This window comes from Suricata suricatta, chromosome 5 (assembly GCF_006229205.1).
Source record: "Suricata suricatta isolate VVHF042 chromosome 5, meerkat_22Aug2017_6uvM2_HiC, whole genome shotgun sequence".
NCBI classification, from domain to species: domain Eukaryota; kingdom Metazoa; phylum Chordata; class Mammalia; order Carnivora; family Herpestidae; genus Suricata; species Suricata suricatta.
The window spans coordinates 153,325,648-153,348,819 of record NC_043704.1 but is presented as its reverse complement, the minus strand read 5'-3'; the positions used below and the strand labels follow the sequence as shown (position 1 = coordinate 153,348,819).

The 23,172-nt window shown below is 51.3% G+C and overlaps 1 protein-coding gene across 1 annotated transcript in view; it reads left to right on the top strand.

Annotated features, from left to right (window-relative positions):
* XYLB (xylulokinase) overlaps positions 1-17,968 on the top strand; it is a 52,590-nt gene extending 34,622 nt beyond the window's left edge. The window contains exons 18-21 of the mRNA XM_029938790.1: positions 4,780-4,838; positions 6,467-6,554; positions 9,090-9,184; positions 15,245-17,968. Coding sequence (XP_029794650.1) covers positions 4,780-4,838; positions 6,467-6,554; positions 9,090-9,184; positions 15,245-15,322 — 320 coding nt within the window. The 3' untranslated portion in view covers positions 15,323-17,968. The remainder of the gene's footprint in view (positions 1-4,779; positions 4,839-6,466; positions 6,555-9,089; positions 9,185-15,244) is intronic.
* The last annotated feature ends 5,204 nt before the right edge of the window (positions 17,969-23,172 follow it).

Here is a 23,172-nt window from a genome sequence, read left to right as displayed (position 1 = left end):
CGGCTGCCCCACAGGCAGGAGGGAGGGGAGCCTGGCCCGTGGCTGGAGACAAGGTGAGTCAGCGCGCGCCTGCGGGCAGGCAGGGGCAGGAGGCGGGCTGTTTCTGCTTCTCTGCTCTGTCCGCACGAGCCTGCCCTCCTGGCGGGTAGCTGTCGCACGCACAGACCTTCCTGTAACCTCAGCCTCCAAGATGCGGACCCAAAGCCCCAAGCCCTGGACCCTGAGGACATGGCAGTGCAGGGGGGAAGGCCTAGGCTGGGGCGCTCTGCCTGGGGGGCACTGCCTAGCCCTGCGGGCTTGGGGGAGGACGCGTGGGGACGCAGGGCCACTGCTGGAACAGAGTCTGGAGCGGGACAGAGTCAGGAACGGGACAGGGTCTGGAACAGGATCTGGAACCGGACCAGAGTCTGGAACAGGGTCTGGAACAGGGTCTGGAATGGGACAGGGTCTGGAATGGGATAAGGTCTGGAACAGAGTCTGGAACGGGACAGGGTCTGGAATAGGACAGGGTCTGGAATGGGATCTGGAACAGAGTCTGGAATGGGACTGGGTCTGGAACAGGGTCTGGAACAAGGTCTGGAACAGGATCTGGAACCGGAACAGAGTCTGGAATGGGACAGGGTCTGGAACGGAAAGGCAGAGCAGGGCAAGTTGGGGAGAGGGTCCCCTCTGAGGAGAAGGGGGTTTCTAAGAACTTGAGTCCTGGACGGGCAGCTGTAGGAGGTCTGTGAACTTCCTCTTAATGCTGGCACTGGAGGGGGGGGCGGGGCTTCCACCGGAGGGTGGAGCCCAGGTGTATAAGGTGTATTGGTCCCTCTGGGCAGCAGCCGCTGTCATTCGAGAAGGTACAAAACCCCTGAAGCCTCTTTGCTCCAGCTCCTCCTCAGGGTGCTTTCACGGAGGCTCCGAGTCCTGCGCAGCGCAGGTTTGCCGTCCCTGAACCAGGCACGCCCGAGGATACTGCAGCAATAAGCTTCAGGTTTAGGGAGGCCTTTCCGAGAAGCTTTGACGCCAGGTCTTCTAAAGCTGCACACCCGTCCCAGCGGCCTCGCCCCCAGGCGAGTGGGAAACAGAACGTGCCCGCGTGTCCCGAAGACGTCCGGGCGAACAGGCGTCGCACCACGGTGCTTAGTAGCCCCGCACCGGAACCCCGCGCCCACCGGCGGGCAGGGCAAGGGCGCGGGGGCGGTGGTGCCTCGGTGGTGGCGCTACACGGAAGTGAGTGCGAACCGGCCGCCCCTCTGTACGACAGAAGGGACGGATCCCATACATGTAACTCGGAACAAAACAAAGTGAGGCAGACACGGACGTGCACGCAGCGGGATTCCGCCTCCATCAGGTTCAGAACCAGACGAGTGATCTGCTGTCGCGGGGAGCGGGGACCGCCAGCAGCCACGCAGGGGGAGGCGGCAGAGGCTCTGGGGTGCGGTGGCGGCTCCCAGTTACACGGGGCGTGTCGAGCGGTCCGCGTGTGAGGTGTCGATGCCCGTTTTTCAGGATGTATGCGCGCTCACCACAGATTTTTAAATAAACAAGATAAGGATTATACACATTCCCATTTCTTTCCACTGCATCCCTCGACGTGTAAAAGGACATTCCCTGAAGGTCTCCAAAGAGTTCAGAATGCCCAGAAAAGTGAGATGGGTGGGCAGGGCCGGATGGTGCCTGGCGTGAAGGGTCGTCCAGCCGTCAGCAGGGGACACTGGGGGGGGCTGTCCCCAGCAGTGTGCAGGAAGAGGCCACGAGAGCAGGGAAGTCCTGGGCACTGGAGGGCTGATGGGATGTCATCACTCCCCGGCTTTAAAGCATTAAAAACAATTTTTTTAATGTTTTTTATTTTAGAGAGACAGAGCAAGCAGGGGAGGGGCAGAGAGAGAGGGAGAATCCAAAACAGGCTCCAGGCTCGCTGCTGTCAGCACAGAGCCCACTTCAGATCCTCTCTCTCCTTCTCTCTCTCTGCTCCTCCCTCGCTCCTGGGCACTTGCCCACTCTCTTTCTCTCTCAAAAATTAGCAAACGTGGGGCGCCTGGATGACTCAGTTGGTTGAGTGTCTGGCTTTGGCTCAGGTCATGATCTCACGGTTCGTGGGTTCGAGCCCCGCATCGGGCTCTGTGCTGACAGCTCAGAGCCTGGAGCCTGCTTCAGATTCTGTGTCCCTCCCCCCACCCCCCGACCCTCCCCTGCTCACACCGTCTCTCTGTCTCTCAAAAAAATAAATAAAAAACATTAAAAAATTTTTTTTAAATAATAAAAAAATTAGCAAATGTTAAAAAAATTTTCAGAATAGATATTAACACTTACTGGTTTTGATCCGTGTTTAAAGTTTATATTTTATTCGGTAATTATATTCTCCACTGAAAGACATTCTGTTCCCTCTCTTCTCTCCTTTCTTTACCTCCCACTTTCCAGCTCCAGATCGTTACTGTTCGGTGTGCATTATGCATCAATAATTACTTAAATTGTACACTTGGCTGCTTTCTTTGATTAGCACTATTTATTAGACCGCACATCTAAGCGATTTTGTGTTTGTACTTCATCTTTGCTTCAGGATGCCCTCAGCTGTTCTTTCATGTGGACGTGTGGGGGATGGTCTCAGACTGTATGAAAATATTTTAATTTTGCCTTCACACGTAAATACTACTTTTATAATACGTGGAATTCTAAGTTTCAAAAATCATATTATCTTAGAGCTTTGAAAATAATGTTCTGGGGGCGCCTGGATGGCTCAGTCGGTTGAGCGTCTGACTTCAGCTCAGGTCATGATCTCATGTTCGTGGGTTCGAGCCCCACGTCAGGCTCTGTGCTGACAGCTCTGAGCCTGGAGCCTGCTTCTGATTCTGTGTCTCCCTCTCTTTCTGCCTCTCCCTTGTTTGCACTGTCTCTTTCTGTCTCAAAAATAAATAAACATTAAAAATTATTTTAAAGTTTTAATGTTTATTTATTTTATGAGAGGGAGCATGAATAGGGGAGCGGGCTCTAGGCTGTCAGCCCAGAACCTGACGCAGGACTTGAACCCACAAGTCATGAGATCGTGACCTGAGCTGAAGTTGGAGGGTTAACCCACTGAGCCACCCAGGTGCCCCTCCTTTTTGTACTTTAATAACGGTTTCGATTTTTTTCCTCATAGAGACTTTTGAATTTTTGCTAAGGTATTTTCTGCTATATTACATTTCTGGTAGCCATTGTGACTGGTAATTTATTTTCTATCACATTTGCTAATTGTTGCTAAAAATGGCATTGATTATTGTATATGGCAACCTTATTAAACTGTGATTAGCTTGCCTATTTAAAATTTTTCTAATTAGATAGTTTATTGTTTATGAATAATGGTAGGTTTTTTCAATCTTTAAATATTTTTTATTTTTTTATTTTCGTTATATAGGAATAGTTTACATAACTAGTCTTATGTAACAGTGTACTGGGTAGTATGAGTCTTTGTTTTGTTCCTACTACAGTTATCTATTGCTGTGTAACAAATTATCCCAAGACTTAGCAACTTACGGGCGCCTGGGTGGCTCAGCCAGTTGAGCATCTGACTTCAGCTCAGGTCCTGATCTCACAGTTTGTGAGTTCAAGCCCCACATCAGGCTCTCTGCTGTCAGCTCAGAGCCGGCTTCTGATCCTCTGTTTCCGTCTCTCTCTACCCCTCCCCTGCTCTCTCTCTCTCTTTCTCAAAAATAAGGAAAAATTTAGAGAAAATACGTTCGAAATGAGTTAGCAGCTTAAAACAACGAGCATTTATTGTCTTACACAGTTTCTGTGGGTCAAGGATTCAGAATTAGCATAACTTAGTGGTTCTGGCTGAGGTCTCCTAAAAGGTATGTTGACCGGGGCTGCCATCATCTGAAGGCTTGACTGAGGCCGTCGAGTCTCCTTCCCAGCTGGCCAGCTCCACGGCTGTTGGCAGGAGCTGCACTTCCTCACCCTGTAAGCATCTCCATGGGACTGCCTGAGTCTTTGTGACCTTCAGTTAACTGTACCCAAAGTGAGGGTACAAGCCAGTGTCTCTGATAGAGGCCTCAGTGTCCTCTATGACCTGGCCTTGGAACTCCCACTCCGGCATTTTCTACACCGTCCCACCGGCCACACGAGTCAGCCTTGTTGAATGTTGAGAGGCAATGACATGAACGTAAAAATATCTGGGAGCAAGGGTCATTTGGAATCCATATTTTGGGGGTCTGGGAAGCACAGCAATCTTAAATAAAGTACTTCTGTTTTGTTAAGAGTGATGCTTGTTGTACATTTTTGATATATGGTCTTTATTAATTTAAGTAAGTTCTCTTCTCTTCCTAGTTTGTAGAGAGATTCTGTTGTTTAATGATAAAAAATGAAGACAGTAAGAGATGAGTGTGGCAGCAGCCTCAGAAGCATATTCTGTGTGATAGGCCTGTGGGGCGCCTGGGTGACTCAGACAGTTGAGCGTCTGACTCTTGATTTCGGCTCATGTCATGATCCCAAGGTTGCGGGATTGAGCCTCAAGTTGAGCTCTGTGCTGAGCATGGAGCCTACTTAAGATTCTCTCTCTCTCTCTCTCTCTCTCTCTCTCTCTCTCACTCTCTCTCTCTTGCTCTCGCTCTCTCTCAAAATTAAGAAATAGAAGGATTACTTGAGACAAGCCTGCATGGACAGAGCCAGCTTTGGCTCTCCCTGAATCCTGTGTGGTGAACAAGAGGCACTGGCCCAGCTCAAGCCCTTCTTATCTAACGAACTCTGGAAAACAGTCTTCTTTGCTTTGGGGAGATTGTTACAGCTGTTCAGTTTTTTCCTTTTTCCTTGCAGTGCCCAAGACAAGGATTTTGGCCACTGGAGGCGCATCTCACAACAGAGACATCTTACAGGTACGTGCTGGTACAGGCTGCGCAGAAGGGCCTCTTCCATGTCGGTTCTTTCTTTCTTTTTTGTTTTTTAATTTTTTTTAACATTTATTCATTTTTGAGAGAGAGAGAGAGTGCAAAGGGAGGAGGGGCAGAGAGAGAGGAAGACACAGAATCCAAAGCAGGCTCCAGGCTCTGAGCTGTCAGCACAGACCCCGACACAGGGCTCAAACCCATGAGTGGTGAGATCACCGGAGCTGAAGTTGGACGCCTGACCGACTGGGCCAGCCAGGCGCCCCCCGTGTCAGTTATTTCTAAGAGCCAGATGCTGTCCGGCAGGGACTGCCTCTTCCCACTCTGCAGATGTCTGACCATCACGCTGTCACATCATGCGGCTGTATGTGTCTCCCTGGGCCGTTGAGCATTTTTGGATAGAGCCTGAGCTGCATCAACTACTGACTTGTAATATACGTGTCTTAGGTAAGATTCTCTTGAGGAAGAGCCTGAAATGGGCATTCTCTCTAAGCGGGCTATTGAGAAGGTGCTCCCAGAAGAAAGAGTGAGGGGTGTAGGCAGGACAGGGGGAAGCGGTGAACAAAAACCTGGTTTTGGCTTTAGCTCCATCCTGGAGGGAGGATCCAAAACATGAACGGTAAGATAGACATGGCTCCACCTTGGGCAGGGGGCCAGGTGGCTACCATGGAGGGAGGTGAGAATGGCCTCCTAGGACGGGCAGCCTCTGTTCAGCTACGAGCGAGTCCTCTGAGGGGGGGCTGTGGGGAGTCATCAGCACCAAACCCACAGCATTGGGGGAGAATGCACGCCGGTCCAGTGACAGGCCCCAGACGGGGCATTGTGGCACCATCCACTGATTTCCTCTGGCCAACTATGACTCCCAGGTCTTTTTCATGTGAGTGAGCTCCTCTGGGTATAGGTCCTCCATATTAAATTTATAAAATTTTGGGGGTGACCTAAATGGAAAATTTTGCCCTTTTCCCTAGAAAACATGCCTTTGTTAGTTTGGGTTTGTTTGGGCTTGTTGATATTATCCTGGTACCCAGCTGTCTCCACCTGGACCATTGGCTAAGCATACTTCCTAAACCTTCCTTCTTGTGTTTGATAAAATGGTTAAATCGTGCAGGGACAGCCTGGAGAGCTGTGGCCCTCCACAGAGACGTGCCCCCGGTCATCCTGACTCTGTTATTGCCAGGCAGTAGAGGTAGACAGGGAGTCATCAGAAGACACATGAGGAAAGAGCCTAGAAAAATACATGTCAATGGGCACCTGGGTGGCTTTGGATTTTGGGTCTCCCTCTCTCTGCCCCTCCCTCGCTTGTGCTCTCTCTCTTTCAAATAAATAAAAAGGGGGGTGGCCCCTGGGTTGTTTAAGCGTCTGACTTCAGCACAGGTCATGATCTTGTGGTTTGTGAGTTTGAGCCCCGCCTTGGGCCATGTCCGGACAGCTTGGAACCTGGAGCCTGCTTGGGATTTCGTGTCTTCCTCTCTCTCTGCCCCTCCCCTGCTCATTCCCCAACTCTTCCTTTCTCCCTCCCTCTCTCAAAATTTAAAAAGAAAGAAAGAAAATGCGTGTCCGAATGTCCGTGTTCCCTCTGACGAACAACTTCATGACAGTGAGGCCTCGGTCGTTTCCAGGTCCTTGCGGATGTGTTTGGCTCCCCCGTGTACGTCATAGACACTGCCAACTCTGCCTGCTTGGGCTCTGCCTACCGAGCATTCCACGGTAGGTCAGAGGATGGGGAACAAGGCTTCTGGACGAGTTGGGGCACTGGCCGGGCTGGGGAGGCTAGAGGGCAGTGATGGGCAGCCCAGTCGTTAGGGACAGTAGGGTGGGGCTGTAGTTTCCTTTTTCTCCCTCCTAGCAGGTGAGAACCAACCCCAAACCTTTTGTTCTTTTGTTCTGTACTTAACGTGAGGCAAGAAAACTAGGTTCCTAACTGAATGCGCCTTGGTCAAAGGTTCAGCACGGGGACGTTGGGAAAGGACACAGGACGTGCTTGGGGACACCTGGGCATAGGTCTAGACAGCAGTGGGCAGGAGAGGCGGCTGAAGTCCAGGCCGTATTTTCAGCAAATGCAGGAAGTGAAGACCAAGAGGCAGTTTCAGAGCCGGGCAGTCCAGGACCCTGGACAGCTCCTCGGGGCCCAGCTCTCTGAAACCCGGGATAGTGGAAGGGCCTCCCTCCTCTCTCTTGTGGGAGCAGCGACGCCCACAGGGGCCCCACGCAGTCCGTTTGCTCCGTCCTTGGCCGGCGTGGACTGCCACCTCCCGGGGCTCTCTTTCCTCCAGCAGTGCCATCCTTCATGCATGTCCTTTTATCTTTTCAACCCACCTATTTAAGCTTACGTTTTTCTATCAATATCGTGAATTGGGGACCAGATCCTTTTCTAAATAATTAACCTCTTTTCTCCTCTCCCTCTCCTCGCTGCCCACCTTACCCTGCCTCATGCCACCTCCTGCATCAACATCACTGGGCAGTTTATTTCCAGGTTATGTTTTTAATCAAACCTCCTTTCACGTTGGCTTTTATTTGCACTTCCCCATGGACTTCTCTCTAATTCCCTGAAATTTCTTTCTTCTTTTTCTCTTCTGTGGTAGTTCTTTTGGAATATACGACCTACATAAGTTTAAGAAGGAGTTCAGTAGGTGATAATTTGGGAGGCCTTCCGTGTCCACCATGGACTTTTTACGCTCTCCAAAGGAATGCTGCCTTGGCCAGGCACAGGACCCCAATTTCAAAATACCGCACCTTAGCACCTTGAAAATGCTGTTCCGCAGTCTTTCAGCGTTTGCTGTTGTCCACAAGAAGCGTGGGGCCTGTTTCCCGCTCCTGCTGCTGCCGAAGCCAGAGAGGACCTGCCCCCTGGGCACCCTGCTGCCACGCGGCACTGCGCTGCTTTCTCATGTTTCCTTTTCTGTGCCTGCTTTGTGGCCAGAGGTTGCCTGGGCCACTGCCCCACTCTCCCCTCCAAACCCAGCACAGAGTCCTCACCCTGGGGTGTGACAGCCCCTCCGAGTCTGTCTGCCCCAGCCGCGTCCGGGATGGACCTCACACGGAGCCACTCTCTGGATGAGTGGGGAGGGGACCAGTGTCTTTTGCTTGGTCTCTCTGCTGGCCACCCCACCCCTCACCCTGTTCCCCTTTCCCCTACCCCCTGCAGCTCTGAGCTGGGATATCCCAGCCTCTGGCTGGAAACTGAGCTTCGTGTCTTCCCGGGACCCTCCCGCACTCGTGGTCCCAACTTGCCCTGCCAATCTGCTACTACTCCTTAAATTGCCCGGAAATTCCTCATTTTCTGGCCCACCTGTGGCAGCCTTTCCTCTTTGCCAGTCCTGCACTCATGCACATGGTGGGCACGTCCTGAGCGCTTCGGGTGTGCAGGCATGTGCTAGGCCCCAGGGCTCCGGCGGAGAGCCAGTCCCCAGCACTCCGCACGGAGGCACCGTAGATCTGGAGGCAGAAATGGGACGAAGTGCTCTCTGGGCAGCAGGGGGTCCTCAGGGGTGGATGGCTGGGGAGCCTCCAAACAAGTGACCTTTTTGGCTGCAGCTTATCTGAGAAGAGAAAGGTCCACGAAGAGAGGGGGTAGGAGCGCCTGGCGTGAACGGTGAAGGAAAAGGTCCTGAGACAGGGGGAGCTGAGGCAGCCTGGGGTGACTTGAGTGCAGTACAGCCATGGGGGTGCGGGGGGCAGGCGACCGCTCCACCTCTGCCGGTGTCCGGTGTCAGCCGCCTGCTGGGGCACATGCTGTCACACTAAGCAAGACAAGCGAGGCCCTGGTGGGCGGAGGTCTGCACGGGACATTTCTCCCTTCTCTCTCTCTCTCTCTCTCTCTCTCTCTCTCTAAATACTTATTTATTTTTGAGAGAGAGACCAAATCAAGCAGGGGAGGGACACAGAGGGAGACTCAGAATCCGAAGCAGCTCCAGGCTCTGAGCTGTCAGCAGAGCCTGATGCGGGGCTCGAACCCACAAACCGTGAGATCATGACCCGAGCCGAAGTCGCTGTTCAACCGACTGAGCCCCCCAGGCGCCCCTCTTCTCCCTTTTTTTAAACAGTTTTGTAGAGGCACAATTTATATATGACATGCGAGTCACCCAATTTTAAGTGCACAGCTGAGTGATTTTTTTTAGTCAGTTGACGGAGTTATGCATAATCCGGTTTTAGAATATTTTATCACCCCAGAGAGAAAATGCTATTTTCCGTCAATGTCTTCATTTGCAACATGCACTGACGCGAAATGAGCTTCCCTTCCAGGCCTTGCAGCTGGAACAGACGTGCCCTTTTCGGAGGTTGTGAAGTCAGCCCCGCCTCCCAGATTAGCGGCTACCCCCACCCCAGGCGCTTCGCAGGTGAGAGACCCTCAGAATTTGGTCATAGCCTTTGCGTTGTGAAAACAACTCCAGTTAACCCTGAACAACACAGGTTCATGGGCGCCAGTCCTCCTGCAGAGGTAAAAAGCCACACGTCACTTTTGATTCCCCAAAAAGTTAAGTACTAATAGCGTCCCGTTGACCAGAGCAAAGCCTCGGTGATATCATGTAGTCGGTTAACACACGTTTAATGAATTCTGTGTGCTGGATACTGGATTATTACGGGACAGTAAACTAGAGAGCAGAAGGTGTTACGAAATTGATAAGCAAAATACGTTTACAGTCTAGTGTTTTGAAAAAAACTCACCTATGAGTGGACCGGTACCACTCAGACCCACGATGGTCAAGGTCGCCTGTGGTTCTTTTTTCCAAAAGGTAAGTTTGGCGCTGTCACTTCCTGTTAAAGCTGACGTGCTCAACTACAGGGGAAGCCTGCTTCTGTGTTGTCACTGTTAGGGAAACAGAGCAGGAGAAGCCAGGTTGTCGGCCGAGATTTGCCGGCTTCGCTGGTCGTGCGGCCCTAGGGGTCGCCTAGAGCGCTGGCTGCGTCTTCGGCAGTTCGAGGCCTCGGGATGGGCCCTTGCGTTTCTCGGCTCACAGACCCCGCTGGAAGGCGGACCCCCCGAAGCACAGGACGTGCTGTGTGGCGGTGTTGTCTGAAGTCTGCCGGCCTGGGAAATCCCGGTGCAGGCAGGCGCCGCCCCTCCAGCTCGGGCTCTGGCGAGCGGGCCCTGAGAGGGACTGACTTCTGGAGGTGCTCTCGGGGTCCGCGTGTGTGGACGGGAACCAGCAGGACGGCGCAGCGGGCGGAGGGGAGCCACGGGGCTGTGGCCGGAGCCCTCGGCCACTCCCGGAGGACGTTCTGAAGCCGAGGTTGCTCTTTGAAGTTGAACCCAGTTGGGGCGAGGGAGCCGGGCCTTCTTGCCTCGTGCCGGTCGGTCGGTCTCTGCGCACAGGCCGCCCCAGGCTGGGCGAAGGCGCTCTCTGTAGCTGAAGCGGACCCCAAAGGGGGCTGTCAGCTGAGGGCTGGGAGATGAGTGCCTCCTTCCTGAAGGGCAGGCTGGGAGGCAAGCCAGCGCACCCCGCCCCTGTTTGCAGAAGGTTCTTGGAGCCCGGGAGCGGGCTGCACGGGCAGAGGCCGTTATTACTCATCGAGCAGGCAGCTCGGGCTCCGGGCTTGCGTCACATCTGGCCCTGTGTGGTGTGGGCCCAGGAGGACGCGGAGACCGCTGGGTCTGTCACAGCTGAGTGACCCCGGGCTTAGGAAACGCCCACGTTACAAAGGAGCTGCGAGCAGATCTGCCCAACGTTGCTCCCAAGGGGGACATGACCTGTGCTGTCCTGGCCAGCCAGTACGTTTCCCTCCTCCCTGGCGCCTCTCTCTCTCTCTCTCTCTTCCGAGCTGTTTGCTGTGTAAACATTGAAAACCGAGTCTGCAGCAAAAGCTGTCCCCAGACACGTAGAAACTCCACGGAGTGCCTCTCAGCATATCTGGGAGCAGAAGCCCACAGTGTGCAAGTGACCAGGTGACACCTGCACTCTGTGCCCTGTGTGCCCTCACCTCTGTGCCCTGTGTGCCCTTCCCCGCAAGGGCCAGCTCAGTGCGCTGAGGATACCCTACACCACCATAAAGGGCCTTCGGGTTCTGGTTCTTATCCTGACTTTCCCTCCCCATGTAACCTTCTTGTATCTGAATGTTTCTTCGTCTGTGAAGTGGACACATCTGTGCTGCCTGCTTGTTTTATTATTATTAGAGAAAGAGAATCTTTTTTAAAATTATTATGTAAAAAAATTTTTTTTTATATATTTTTGAGAGAGAGAGACAGCGCAAGCAGAGGAGGGCCAGAGAGAGAGGGAGACAGAATCTGAAGCAGGCTCCAGGCTCTGAGCTGTCAGCACAGAGCCCGATGCGGGGCTCGAACCCATGAACCGTGAGATCATGACCTGAGCTGAATGCCCAACTGACTGAGCCACCCAGGCGCCCCAGAAAAAAATCTTAAGTTGAGCGTGGAGCCTGATGTGGGGCTCGATCCCACAACCCTGGGATCATGACCTGATCCGAAATAAACAGTTGGACGCTCAACCAACAGAGACAGCGGGGCACCCCTGGGTTGCCTACTTTTAATTGGGAGGCTTAAAAGGAGTCCTTGACTCTAACGGCTCGATTACATGTGTAACGGGAAGTCCGAAGGCAGTGGCCAGAGTTGATTTAGTGGCTCAGAAGTGTCAGCTCTGGGTCATGCTCCCTCGAGTTCTTCAGTCGCAGAGGACAGTGGGAACGTGAGAACCACACAGGCCATTTACAACCTTCTAGCAGCCTCCTTTATCCTGAGGGGCACCCAGTGGCTCCGTGCGTCTGCTCAGGTCATGATCTCACGGTTCGTGGGTTCGAGCCCCACGTCGGGCTCTGTGCTGACAGCTCGGAGCCTGGAGCCTGCTCCGGATTCTGTGTTTCCCTCTCTCTCTCTGCCCCTCCCCTGCTGGCGCTTGCTCTTTCACTCTCTCAAAAATAAACATTAAAAAAAAATAAAAAGATTAAATGCAATGACTAATTTTGAAGATCTATTTTATCTAATCCAGTATGTCCAAAATATTGTCGTTTCAACAGGTAATCAATAAGAAAATTGCTAATGTGATACTCCACATTCCACTTTTTTGTGTGATGCCTTTGACATCTGATGTGCATTTTATACTCACGGCACTTGTCACATTTCATGGCCCCTGTGTTGGGCAGTGAGTGCAGCTCTGGGTGTGCCCCGGACCAGCGCAGGGTGTCCGAGGGCCCCCACCCACCACTGCGTCCTTAGGCAGGGTGGGGAGCAGGGCCTTGGGCAGTCTCTCCTCACGCCCTTCTTGCTCAGCAGGGAGAGTCCTGGTCTGTTCCTCCGGCGCCCCCGCCGGACTGCGCCTTGGTCATAGGGTCACCGCGGTTGTAAGAGCAGCTGGGGTAGGCCTGGCTGGGGGACCGAGGGCAGCAGACAGCGCACCCCCGCCCCCACACCCACCACTCCGTGCTGCCGCCTCCCCGGCTTGCTGACCACCACGGTCACTAAGAGCTCCTGGAACTCTATCTTTTTTATTTATTACATTTTCTAAATGCTTACTTATTAATTTTGAGAGAGAGAGCGAGCATACAAGCAGGGGAGGGTCAGAGAGAGAGGGACACAGAATCTGAAGCAGGCTCCAGGCTCTGAGCTGTGAGCACAGAGCCCGACGCGGGGCTCGAACTCATGAACGGCGAGATTGTGACCTGAGCCGAAGTCGGGCGCTCAACCGCTGGGGGCCCCCAGGCGCCTCAAGGAACGCTTTACTCTTAGTAGCCTCAGAATCCTTCCCAACACCGGCCGCACGCGGCGGCATCCTGTGATGGCCGGTGTCCCCACCTGCCAGAGGGCAGTTAGTAAACCTGCGGGGGGGGCAGGGGCGCGTCCTCCGGGCCCCCTCTGTGGCACCTGGCTGGTCACGCTCCAGCGGAGATGCCAGCCTGTAGCCGTGCTTTCTGTCGCTCACCTGAGTACTGCAGGGTCCTCCTCGGACTCAGGACAGCGACGCCCCGAGTTCTCTGTCCTCTGTCCACGCACGGGGCCGCCTCAGATACTCCTGATCTGGGCCTGGCTGCATAATCCGTCACGGAGACACTGGACCCCGGAGCTACTCCCAGATCTCAGGGAGATGTGGGCCCGGGTCCTCAGTGCTGCTTGTCTGTGAGTCACACGCGCCGCCTGAAGCCACCTGCCCTTCTCACGCAAGGCTGACAAAGCTCCAGGGGAAAACAGCTTAAAAAATAAATAAAAAGGAATGCATGAAGATTAAGAATGTGGGGTTGTATTTCTGGTTCGTTTTCCCTCCTTGGTTTCTGGCTTGGGTTTATTACACGGCGCACTGTATGTGGTTTTCTGGTCCACGTTTTAAAAAGACACGACAGGCAGGCTCTGTGCTGACCGCTAGCTCAGAGCCTGGAGCCTGCTTCCGGTACCGTGTCTCCTTCTCTCTGCCCCTCCCCCTCTCATGCTCTGTCTCTCTCTGTATCAAAAATAAATAAAACATTTTAAAAAAGTGTTTAAAAAAAAAATAAAAAGACACGACAGGGGCGCCTGGGTGGCTCAGTCAGTTAAACATCCGGCTTCAGCTCAGGTCATGATCTCACAGTTCGTGGGTTCGAGCCCCGCGTCGGGCTCTGTGCTGACAGCTCAGAGCCTGGAGCCTGCTTAGGATCTGTGTGTGTGTCTGTCTCTGACCCTACCCTGCTCACACTGTCTCTCTCTCTCATAAATCAAACATTAAAAAATATATATTAAAAAAATTAAAAATAAATAAATAAAAAGACACGACAGTACAACATGGGTATTTTTACTCTTGGAGCACACGCCTGGGCAGCTCTGTCAGTTAAGTGCCCGACTTCTGCTCAGGTTATGATCTCACTGCTCGTGGGTTCGAGCCCCGCATCGGGCTCTGCGCTGACCACTGGGAGCCTGGAGCCTGCTTCTGATTGTCTCCCTCTCTCTGCCCTTCCCCCACTCATGCTCTGTCTGTCTCTGTCTGTCTCTCTCTCTCAAAAATAAATAAACTTAAAAAAAAACAGCATACATATTACTTTTTAACAACTACATAACATTCTACCTGGCTATTGAACCAATAGTTTCTTTTAAGTTTGTTTATTTTGAGAGAGAGAGAGAAATAAATGCACAAAGTGGAGGGGCAGAGAGGGAGGGAGATAGAGAATCCCAAGCAGGCTCCGTGCTGTCAGCACAGAACCCGACAGGGGGCTCGAATTCACGAACTGTGAGATCTGCCCTCAGCTGAAATCCAGAGTCGGACGCTGAACTGACCGAGCCACCCAGGCTCCCCCCAGTAATTTACCTGAGCATTTACTATGTCTTAGAACAGTTGCTTTTAGTTTTTTTAATTATTATGATTGAAATTATGTGAGTGAAAGGCTAACAAAAGCTTCGATTCTGCATGCCAGTCTGAACTTTGGTCAGCTTGCCAAAGTTCTCTCTTGCCTTTGAGACAATAGGAATGGAACATCAGCATGACTAGGCGGCACATTGCTCTTGTTAAAAATGATCTTTACGGGGCGCCTGGGAGGCTCAGTCGCTTAGACGTCCCACTTCGGCTCAGGTCATGGTCTCACATAGGTTCTCGTGGGTTCAAGCCTGCATCGGGCTCTGTGCTGACGGCTCAGAGCCTGGAGCCTGCTTCAGATTCTCTGTCTCCCTCTCTCTCGGGCCCTCCCCTGCTCACACTATCTCTCTCTTGCTCGCTCAAAAATAAAAATAAAGCATTTTTTAAAAATAGAAAAATGACCTTTAATTAGGGTCCTGCATCTGGGTGGGAAAGCCACACCCCCTGGGAGGTTGTCCTTGGGGCTTCCTCGGCCCAGTGACGTCACAAGATGCTCCGGTGGAGCCAGGGTGGTCCCTGCCCCTGCATGATGCGGATTTCACGTCCTTGAGCCTGAGCTGTAACATGGGGGTGGGGGGCGGGGGAACGGCGGGGGCCCTTCCCTGGACGCTGTGCAAACTGCTGTGAGGACACACTGCTTCTCCAGGGTGTGGCCCACGGCGGCCTTAGGGGGCTGGATGTTTGGTGTCTAGGCCCTCAGTAGGCTTGGCACCCCACGTGTAGGATGTCCGTAGGACAGCTTAGCGGATGCAGGGGACCGGGTCGGAGGCTGTGGGCAGTTTCAAGCCCTTTAACAGCAGTGCACCGTCGAGTCAGTTTCCAGAAGTTCTGCGCCCCGACCTCGCCAGCTACGGGAAGAGACAGCGACACCGCATTACCAGGGGCCTAGAACTTTTACAAAAGTTGTAGGCTTGATAACAAATTGTCCTCATTTGCCTTTTTAAAAAATCTTCAACTGTAAGTTTGAGTCCTATTGGCTCTTCCTCTTGTGTGAATTGATGCTCCTTCCTCTTGCCCAGCACGAAAGTTCCGTTACAAGGAAATGAGCTACTGAATTGTAAAGTCGCAGGTTGCAGAGCGGTGTAAGAGGGGCCTCCCCCTCCCCATTCTAAACGGCTCTTTCTGCCCCTCCAGGTCTACGAGGCCCTCCTCCCGAGGTACGCCAGGCTTGAGCAGAGAATCCTGTCCGAGTCCCGGGGGCCTCCTGAGTGAACCCCTCGGGCCCCGGCACCCCTGATCCTGCCTCGAGGAGTGCTCCCGGACACCAGGGGTCCTCGTCCTTGTGCTGGGCGACTCTGCCTGCCCTCCTGACTCCTTGCAGTGCCCCCGTCCCGCCCAGGGCCACCTCATCCTGGGGGGGGGGGGCAGGGGGGGTTGTGGACTTAAATCAGCAGGACCCTCTGACCCCAGCACCCCCTTCTCCAACTCTGACTCTTTGGTCACTCCTCCCCAAACTGTAACCCACAGCCACCCCCACCCCATACTGTGACCCCACCATCCATTCTCCACCCCGCACCCAGACTCTCTCCCTTGGTGTCTGAGTGGCCTCCTAGGCTCTTCCTTTCTTGTCTCCCCATGCTCAGTGTTCCTCCAGGCTTTCTCCCTCCAGCATCTGCCCCTCGTCCCAGGGATCTCTTCTTGCTCCCCCTGCCCTCCTGCTGAAACACTACCTCGCACCCAAAGAGTTTGACATCAGCTCTCCCCACCGGCGACCTGACCCCTCCGAGGGCCCCTCTCCCAGGCCGCACGGGCTAGCTCCTCCCTCCCTCCGTGCCTTCCTTCAGGGAGAATTTCTCAAATCCTGGATTTTGTTGATCCTATTTCTGTGGCGTCGTGTAACGTGTTCTCTATCTTCTATATTTCCTGTAAATCAGTGGTTGGCTCCAATACAGAGCTCCTCAGCCTCAGTACTGTTGACATTTAGGGCTGTATAAGTTCGGGTTGGGGGGTGGCATCTACCCACCAAATGCCAGTATCACCCTCTCCCCAAGTCGTGACAATCAAAAATGTCTCTGGACATGGGCACGTACCCTGCTGCTGGGGGTGAGGGGGCAGAGTTGCCCCTCGTTCCTAACCACCGACGCACGGACCTGATGGGACGCAGCGTGATTCTCTTCCTCTGTGTGCCAGGCGACCGCACTGGCGTGTTCTTCCAGGAGGAGGCACGTCGTGTCTGGCTTTCTCTCGTTTTGTGACGTTCATGTTTAGCTCTATTAGTTCTTAGCAGTACCACTTTGCTGTTCCTCTTCATTTACGGGCACCTGCGGTCATCACCACCAGTGATGAGGGAGACGTTGTGTGTGAGACATTCCCTATCGAATTACCCAGCGGTGGGGCTTGTGTGCCACAGGCCGAACGAGTCCATTCTTTCCCCTGTTCACCAGGTTTCAAAAGAACAGGTTAATCCGCAAGTGTCGTCTAACAGCAACTAGATTTTTATTTTTAGTGTCAATGATACATTTAACATAGTTCATGTATTTTAATCCATTGTAATGATTTCTATCCTTGCCTTGTTTTCTCTCCCAACTCTTCTGTTTTCCTACATGTCATTCCTTCTTTCTTTACTGATACTTCTGCTCCGTTTACTCCTTCATCACCGCTGGGCCCCAAGTCTCTGTCCTCGTCCCTCTTTCTCACCCATTCTGTCCTCTTGGTGGATGATTTCATCTGTTCTTGGGTTTCAGCCACTGTTTATGGACCAGGAAGACCAGATCTGTGTTTCCATCCAGAGCTCCCATTCTTCAGACTCCACTTACCTTCCCTCGCCCTTCCCCAGGCTTCCTCCTCTCATGTTGCTGTTTTGGTGAATTGGCACCTCCATCTGTGCATCCGTCCATCCGTCCATTCGTCCACCCGTGCATCTATCCACCGTCCATCACGTCCAGGAGCCCAAACCCCAAATGCAGATATCCCCCCCCTTTCCCACGTCAGATTAGTCACCAGGTGAATTTGGTTACTCCTTTGGTAACTCCTAAAGCACTTCCTTTCTCTCCATTCCCCCCCCTGTTTTACTTTGGACCCCTTTATACCTTGCTCAAATTATGACAACAGCCTACATAGAAAGTCCTCTGAGGTCAGCTTCTGCAGAATCCCCCAAATTTTACCTCTGCTGCAGGCCCTCGCCTAAATCAGGACGTCAGTTACACCAGGCTCCTTGCGGTCTCCCCTACAGTGGAAAATGCTGCAAAGCAGGTCTGAGACCTGGTAGGTTAGAGCGGTGGGTGTGGGGGGAGCCGAAAGGAAGAGGTTTAGAAAATGAACAGGGCCAGCGGCATCACTTCTAAGAGCGAGGAAGTCCTCGTGAAAGGAAGCGGTGTCCCACCAGGCTCGGTGGGTGAGAAGCAAAAGCAGGCAGAAAGCTGAGGGTGACGGCCTGTGGCCAGCAAGTCAACGATTCAGAGGGAAAGGGGCAGCCTTCCCGCCCCTGCTGCCGAGACACTACTTACTCAGGAAATTTACACTAGTGACCAACAGAAAGAGGCCCTCTGGGACCAAGAAATGGAGAGAGCCGGGCAATCCATTTCCCATTTCGCCTCGCCCCCACAGAGTTGTCTGTTGCTGCAAGCGTGTCGACGTAAACAAAAAGGAACTTGCCACATACACAAACAGTGAATGTTTCAAGCTGATGAAATACTCCAAAGAAAACAAAAGAATGAAGAACACGTAGGGTAAATTGTAACAACCCTCCAATATGAACTTTAAGTGTTAATACCAGTGTGGATATGAAAGAATATCACAGACCTGAGCATCTAAAACTCAGAAATGTGTGAAGAGAAGGCAGATCAAGCCTGGCAAAGAATTTGAACAGAAAATTAAGACCATAGAAATGAAGCCTAAATTACAACATAGTAAAATAAATACTGAGAGGTCTGCAAGTGTAGTAGAGAGCATAGAAGGTGAGAGTTGTAAAAGTAAGACAGCAAGAGCTGAAGAAGTCCAGAAAACAAAGGATAGGTAAAAGAAGAAAAAAAAAAAAAGACAGAGTAACAGGGAAAATCGGAGCTCCTTGAAGCTACCAAAAGAGAAGACATTAGAACTGGGTTTTTTTTTTTTTAATTCTTTCAAATATAATTTATTGTCACATTGGCCAATAAAAAGTGTGTAAGGTGTGCTCTTGGTTTTGGGGGTAGATTCCCATGGTTCATTGCTAACAACACCCAGTGCTCATCCCAACAAGTGCCCTCCTCAGTGCCCACCACCCATCTCTCCCCTGCTCCCCATCCACTCTCAGTTTGTTCTAAGAGTCTCTTATGGTTTGCCTCTCTCTCTATTTTCCCCCCTCCCCTCCCCCCATTGTCTTCTGTTAAGTTTCTCAAAATAGTGGACTTGGTTCATACTTAAAACTGCCCCAGAAGTTTCTGAAAAAAACAAATGACCCGAATCTTTATCTTGAAAGGACCCCTTTTTATTACATAGAAAATTGACCCAGAATGATCAGCTGAGACCTATCCTAGCAAACTGCCGCACTTTGGAGGTGAGGGAAAACCCGTCCAGGCCAGGAGAGCTAGTTTCCTACAAAGGGAAGGTCACGTCTGCGTGGGACTTCTCAAAAACGCAAGTAGCAGTGCGGCAACGTTTTCAAAAAGTTTAAAGAAAAGAAAATCAGAACTAAGAATAAGTGTTTGTATCAAGCTAAGCTGCCCTTAAAGTGTCAAGGGCATACAGAAGTTCGAATCACGTGAGAGCTCAGAAGATCCGCGCACTCATGACCCCAAGGGGTCTTGACGAAAAGACAAGCTTCAGAAATAGGAGACGATTTGGGGGCTTCAGCAAAATGACCGATGGTGAGCACTGAGTATCTTTAGTTTCAGATCTAAGACCAAAATAAAAGTGGAGATCGGGGGGAAGAAGGGTATCAAGTGGCGTGTGCTTTGACAAGGTAGAAATAACAATGAAATGCATGAAAAAGAAGGGGGAAAGAGGACAGCACAAAGACATCTTTGTTGCAAAGACAGCATGTACAAGGCAAAGAATGTCATTTTAAGTTGATGAACTAAATAGTCGGGGCTTAAGTAAAGGGGAAAAAAACCGAAACATTATACAAAGGTAATAGTGTGGTATAAAGATAATCACTAGACTAGAAATCTCCCTCAAGGCCCAAAGAAAAAATAGTAAAGACAATAAATCACATAGTGAAAAACATGCAGTGAATGGAGTATCATACAGTAATATAATAACAAGCATAGAGTCAAATTAGTCAACTAAAGGACTCATCTATTTAAACAGTTCAAAAATGAACAAAGGGGGAGGGGGAAAGGTAAACTAAGAAACACTTAACATAAACAAGGTTACCAGAGGGGAGGGGAATGGGGGGGATGGGTGAAGTAGGTGATGGGGATTAAGGAGGGGCACCCATGATGAGCACTGGGTACCCCTGAAATTAGTGTTACACTTATGTTAACACTAAAACTTTTTAAAAAGTTCAGATTGGGAGGGGCGCCTGGGTGACTCAGTCCGTTAAGTGGCCGACTTTGGCTCAGGTCATGATCTTGTGGTTCGTGAGTTTGAGCCCCGTGTCGGGCTCTGTGCTGACAGTTTGGAACCTGGAGCCTGGTTCAGATTCTGTGACTTCCTCTCTGTCCCTCCCCTGCTCACATTCTGTCTCTCAAAAATAAGTATTTTTTTAAAAAAAGTTCAGATTGGGAGCATCTGGGTGGCTCAGTCAGTTAAGCATCCAACTCGAGTTTGGCTCAGGTCATGATCTCACGGTTTGTGGGTTCAAGCCCCACGTCGGACTCTGTGCTGTCATCGTGGAGCCTGCTTGGGCTTCTCTTCCTCTCACTCTCTGCCCCTCTTCCCTGCTTGTGCAAACTTTTGCTCTCAAATGTTTATTTAAACTTAAAAAAAAAAAAACATGGGGCACCTGGGTGGCTCAGTCGGTTAAGCCTCCAGCTTCGGCTCAGGTCAGATCTCACGTTCGTGGGTTCGAGCCCCGCATCGGGCTCTGTGCTGACAGCCAGCTCAGAGCCTGGCGCCTGCTTCCAGTTCTGTGTCTCCTTCTCTCTCTGCCCCTCCCCCTCTCATGCTTTGTCTCTCTCTGTATCAAAAATAAATAAAACATTAAACTTAAAAAAAAAAAAAAACCTGTCTTAAAAAAAAAAATCAGATTGGCTCATAAACCAGCATCATATTATCTGGTATTTACAAGAGACACCTGAAGTTCACAATGAAGGTATGTTAGTTATGAATGTCACAGCCTCCACTGTTTCATTTGTCAACGTTAAATGATTTTCTTTGATTTCACCTATAGATTCCACCAATCTATATATTTTCTGAATGTAGAACTTTGCACCTTCGAATGAGGAATAATAATAAATAATAGAGAATAGACCTGCTATTCTCACAAAAATTGGCCATTTTTAATATCACAAAGAAAACATCTATAATTTCCTCAAAATAGGGCTAATACCATCTTCTTTAATCACAATGCAATCAAATGAGAAGTTAGTAAGATTCATTTTTAATGTTTATTTTTGAGACAGAGAGCATGGGCTGGGGAGGGGCAGAGAGAGGAAGACAGAATCTGAAGCAGGCTCCAAGGTCCAAGCTGTCAGCACAGAGCCCGATGCGGGGCTCAAACTCATGAACCATGAGATGATGACCTGAGCCACCCAGGCACCCCCCCATTCACTTTTTATTTAAGTGAAGAGTTCTGCAAATAAAATTACAAAAAGTTGTGCTTATTTTAAAAGTTTATCTTGACAAATAAATGCATTTAACCCTCGCAATACAATGCCTTATAACTACTCAGATACCAGGTCACGTTGTAATACTATAATTCTCCATCCTAATCAGCCTGATGCTGAAGGATGTCATGCTCAGTTGTTTCATCCCAATTCCTTGGTTTCTGACTATGATCACTGAGCAGGGGTGAGAGCAGGGGGATCGTGGTCCCAAACACGGAGTTCCTGAATGGCAGACCTCCCTGCCATAAGTTCTATAGGAGACATTGTTTGTGTGTTCATTCGTTTGCCTCTTGGCCGCAGTTACCTCATGTCTAATATCAAGCGGGGTATTTAGGGCTCTTGTAGTTTCAAAAGAACAGAAGACCCAAGCCAAACTTGGCTTTCAGATCTGCGTCACCTTTCCCTAGCAGCCTAGCGCTGGTTCATGAATAAAATGGTAGTGGAGATAGAGGCTAATCTCATGAGCTCAACAACATGGATTTGAACTCTCCAAGAGTCAGGGGAAGAGTACCCAGCAGTGGCAGTGGGGATCGTGCGGGCTCTAAGGTAGAGACATCCTTAATGTTCAAGGAACAAAATGCAAGCTGGTGTGTCTGGCTGATAATGATGAGCTGGAGAAGAAGGGCTGATTATGTAAAGCTTTGGTAGTCATGGTAACTGGAAGCCATGGGAGGGTACTAAGGAAGGGGGTAATGTGATACTAGGTCCATGTTTAAGAGATCATTTCAGGGGTGCCTGGGGGGCTCAGTTGGTTGAGTGTCCGACTTTGGCTCGGTCATGATCTCATGGTCCCTGGGTTTGAGCCTCACATCAGGCTCTGTGCTGACAGCTTAGAACCTGAAGCCTGTTTCGGATTCTGTGTCTCCCTCTCTCTCTGCCCCTCCCCTGCTCACACTCTGTCTCAAAAATAAATAAACATTAAAAAAATTTAAAGATCATTTCAGGTGCTATACAGATGTATTATACACAGGTAGGAATGGAAGCAGGTGGTTAGTCACAACCCTTCCAGCACAGCAGTCTGGACGTGAGAGGTTGGGTGGCCATGGCACAAATGGAAGAGTGGCCTGATGGGTGATGTGTCTTTGAGGTCAACTTGCTGACAGACTGGATATGGGAGAAATCAAGAGTGGCTCATACAGTTTTGATCTGAGCGACTGATGGTTTAGTTATGCCACCGATTCAGACAGGGACAACTGGAGAGGTAGATTTGTGGCGAAAATGGGGAACTCTGATTTGGCCAGGTCGGGTTGGAGACAAATAGAGATGGCAAGTAGGCAGTTTAGATATACAAATTTGGAGCACAATGGGTTATAGTTGATACCTTCCAGTATCACTGTCTCTGGATACAGCTCCTGTAGGATTACGAAATAACTTATCCACAGCAGGGGTGTCCCACACTCCACTGCTTCCTGCTCAGCACAGGGCAGCGTTCAAGTTCCTACCCAGCGACTGTGGCAAGGAAGTGCTATCATTTGCCCCAGGATTTTTCAGAACTGGAAGTGACTTTTAGAGACTCAGGTCTTTCTGGGTAATGATTCCAAAATGTGGTCCCCGACTGCCCCTGGTGCTTCGGGAACCGGAGGTCGTGGACCCTCATTTCGACTTCAATCAAGGAAATCAATATTCATTCTGTACGGTGGACTTTTACATAATACTTTGTTTGAAGAAGGTTTCTGCTTTTTGAAAAATGCTAAGCACAGAAATCTAACCTCTTCCCTTTCTGTGTAAGGAAACGGAGGCTTAGAGAAGAGAACTCCCAGAGGCACTACCTCCTTCCTGCCCTGCTCCTAGAAAGGCTGTGGCAAGTCGGAAGAAGCCAGAAGGCAATTTCTGGATGCAAGGACCCTGCACTTCAGCTCTCAGTTGTGATGGGCTTTCTCCCTCTTCAGCTGGAGGTCCTCGAGCGGATCTGAGACGGAGCACACGGGGCCCCAGGAGGGACGTGGCCGGAACCATGCGCTGGACAATAGTTTCACTGGGGGCAACTGAGAACAGTTTTGAAAGTGCAGACCGAAGGGGGTGCGGCGGGATGGGGTGCTGAGGACACGGGTAGGGCCGGGAAGCCGCTCGTCCTTTCCCACCAGCCGCTGCCCTGTGCGGAGGCGCGTTCTCGCACACAGGCGGATCCGAGTCCAGGATGGCCCACGGTGCCTGTGCGCGCGCTGGGGTTTCAGGCGTGGGGACCACCTGTCGTTTCAGCGGATTAGTTCGCCACGAACGACGGGATCTCCCACGGCTCACACTGACCCACATTTCCGAGGTCGGGGAACCGGGACGCGGCGGAGAGTGCAGGCTGGCCCAGGTGCCGAGCGTCCACCCACGCATCGCAGGGCGGAGTGCGCTCGGCAGCGGGGGCTCCGGGCCGAGCGCGATCCC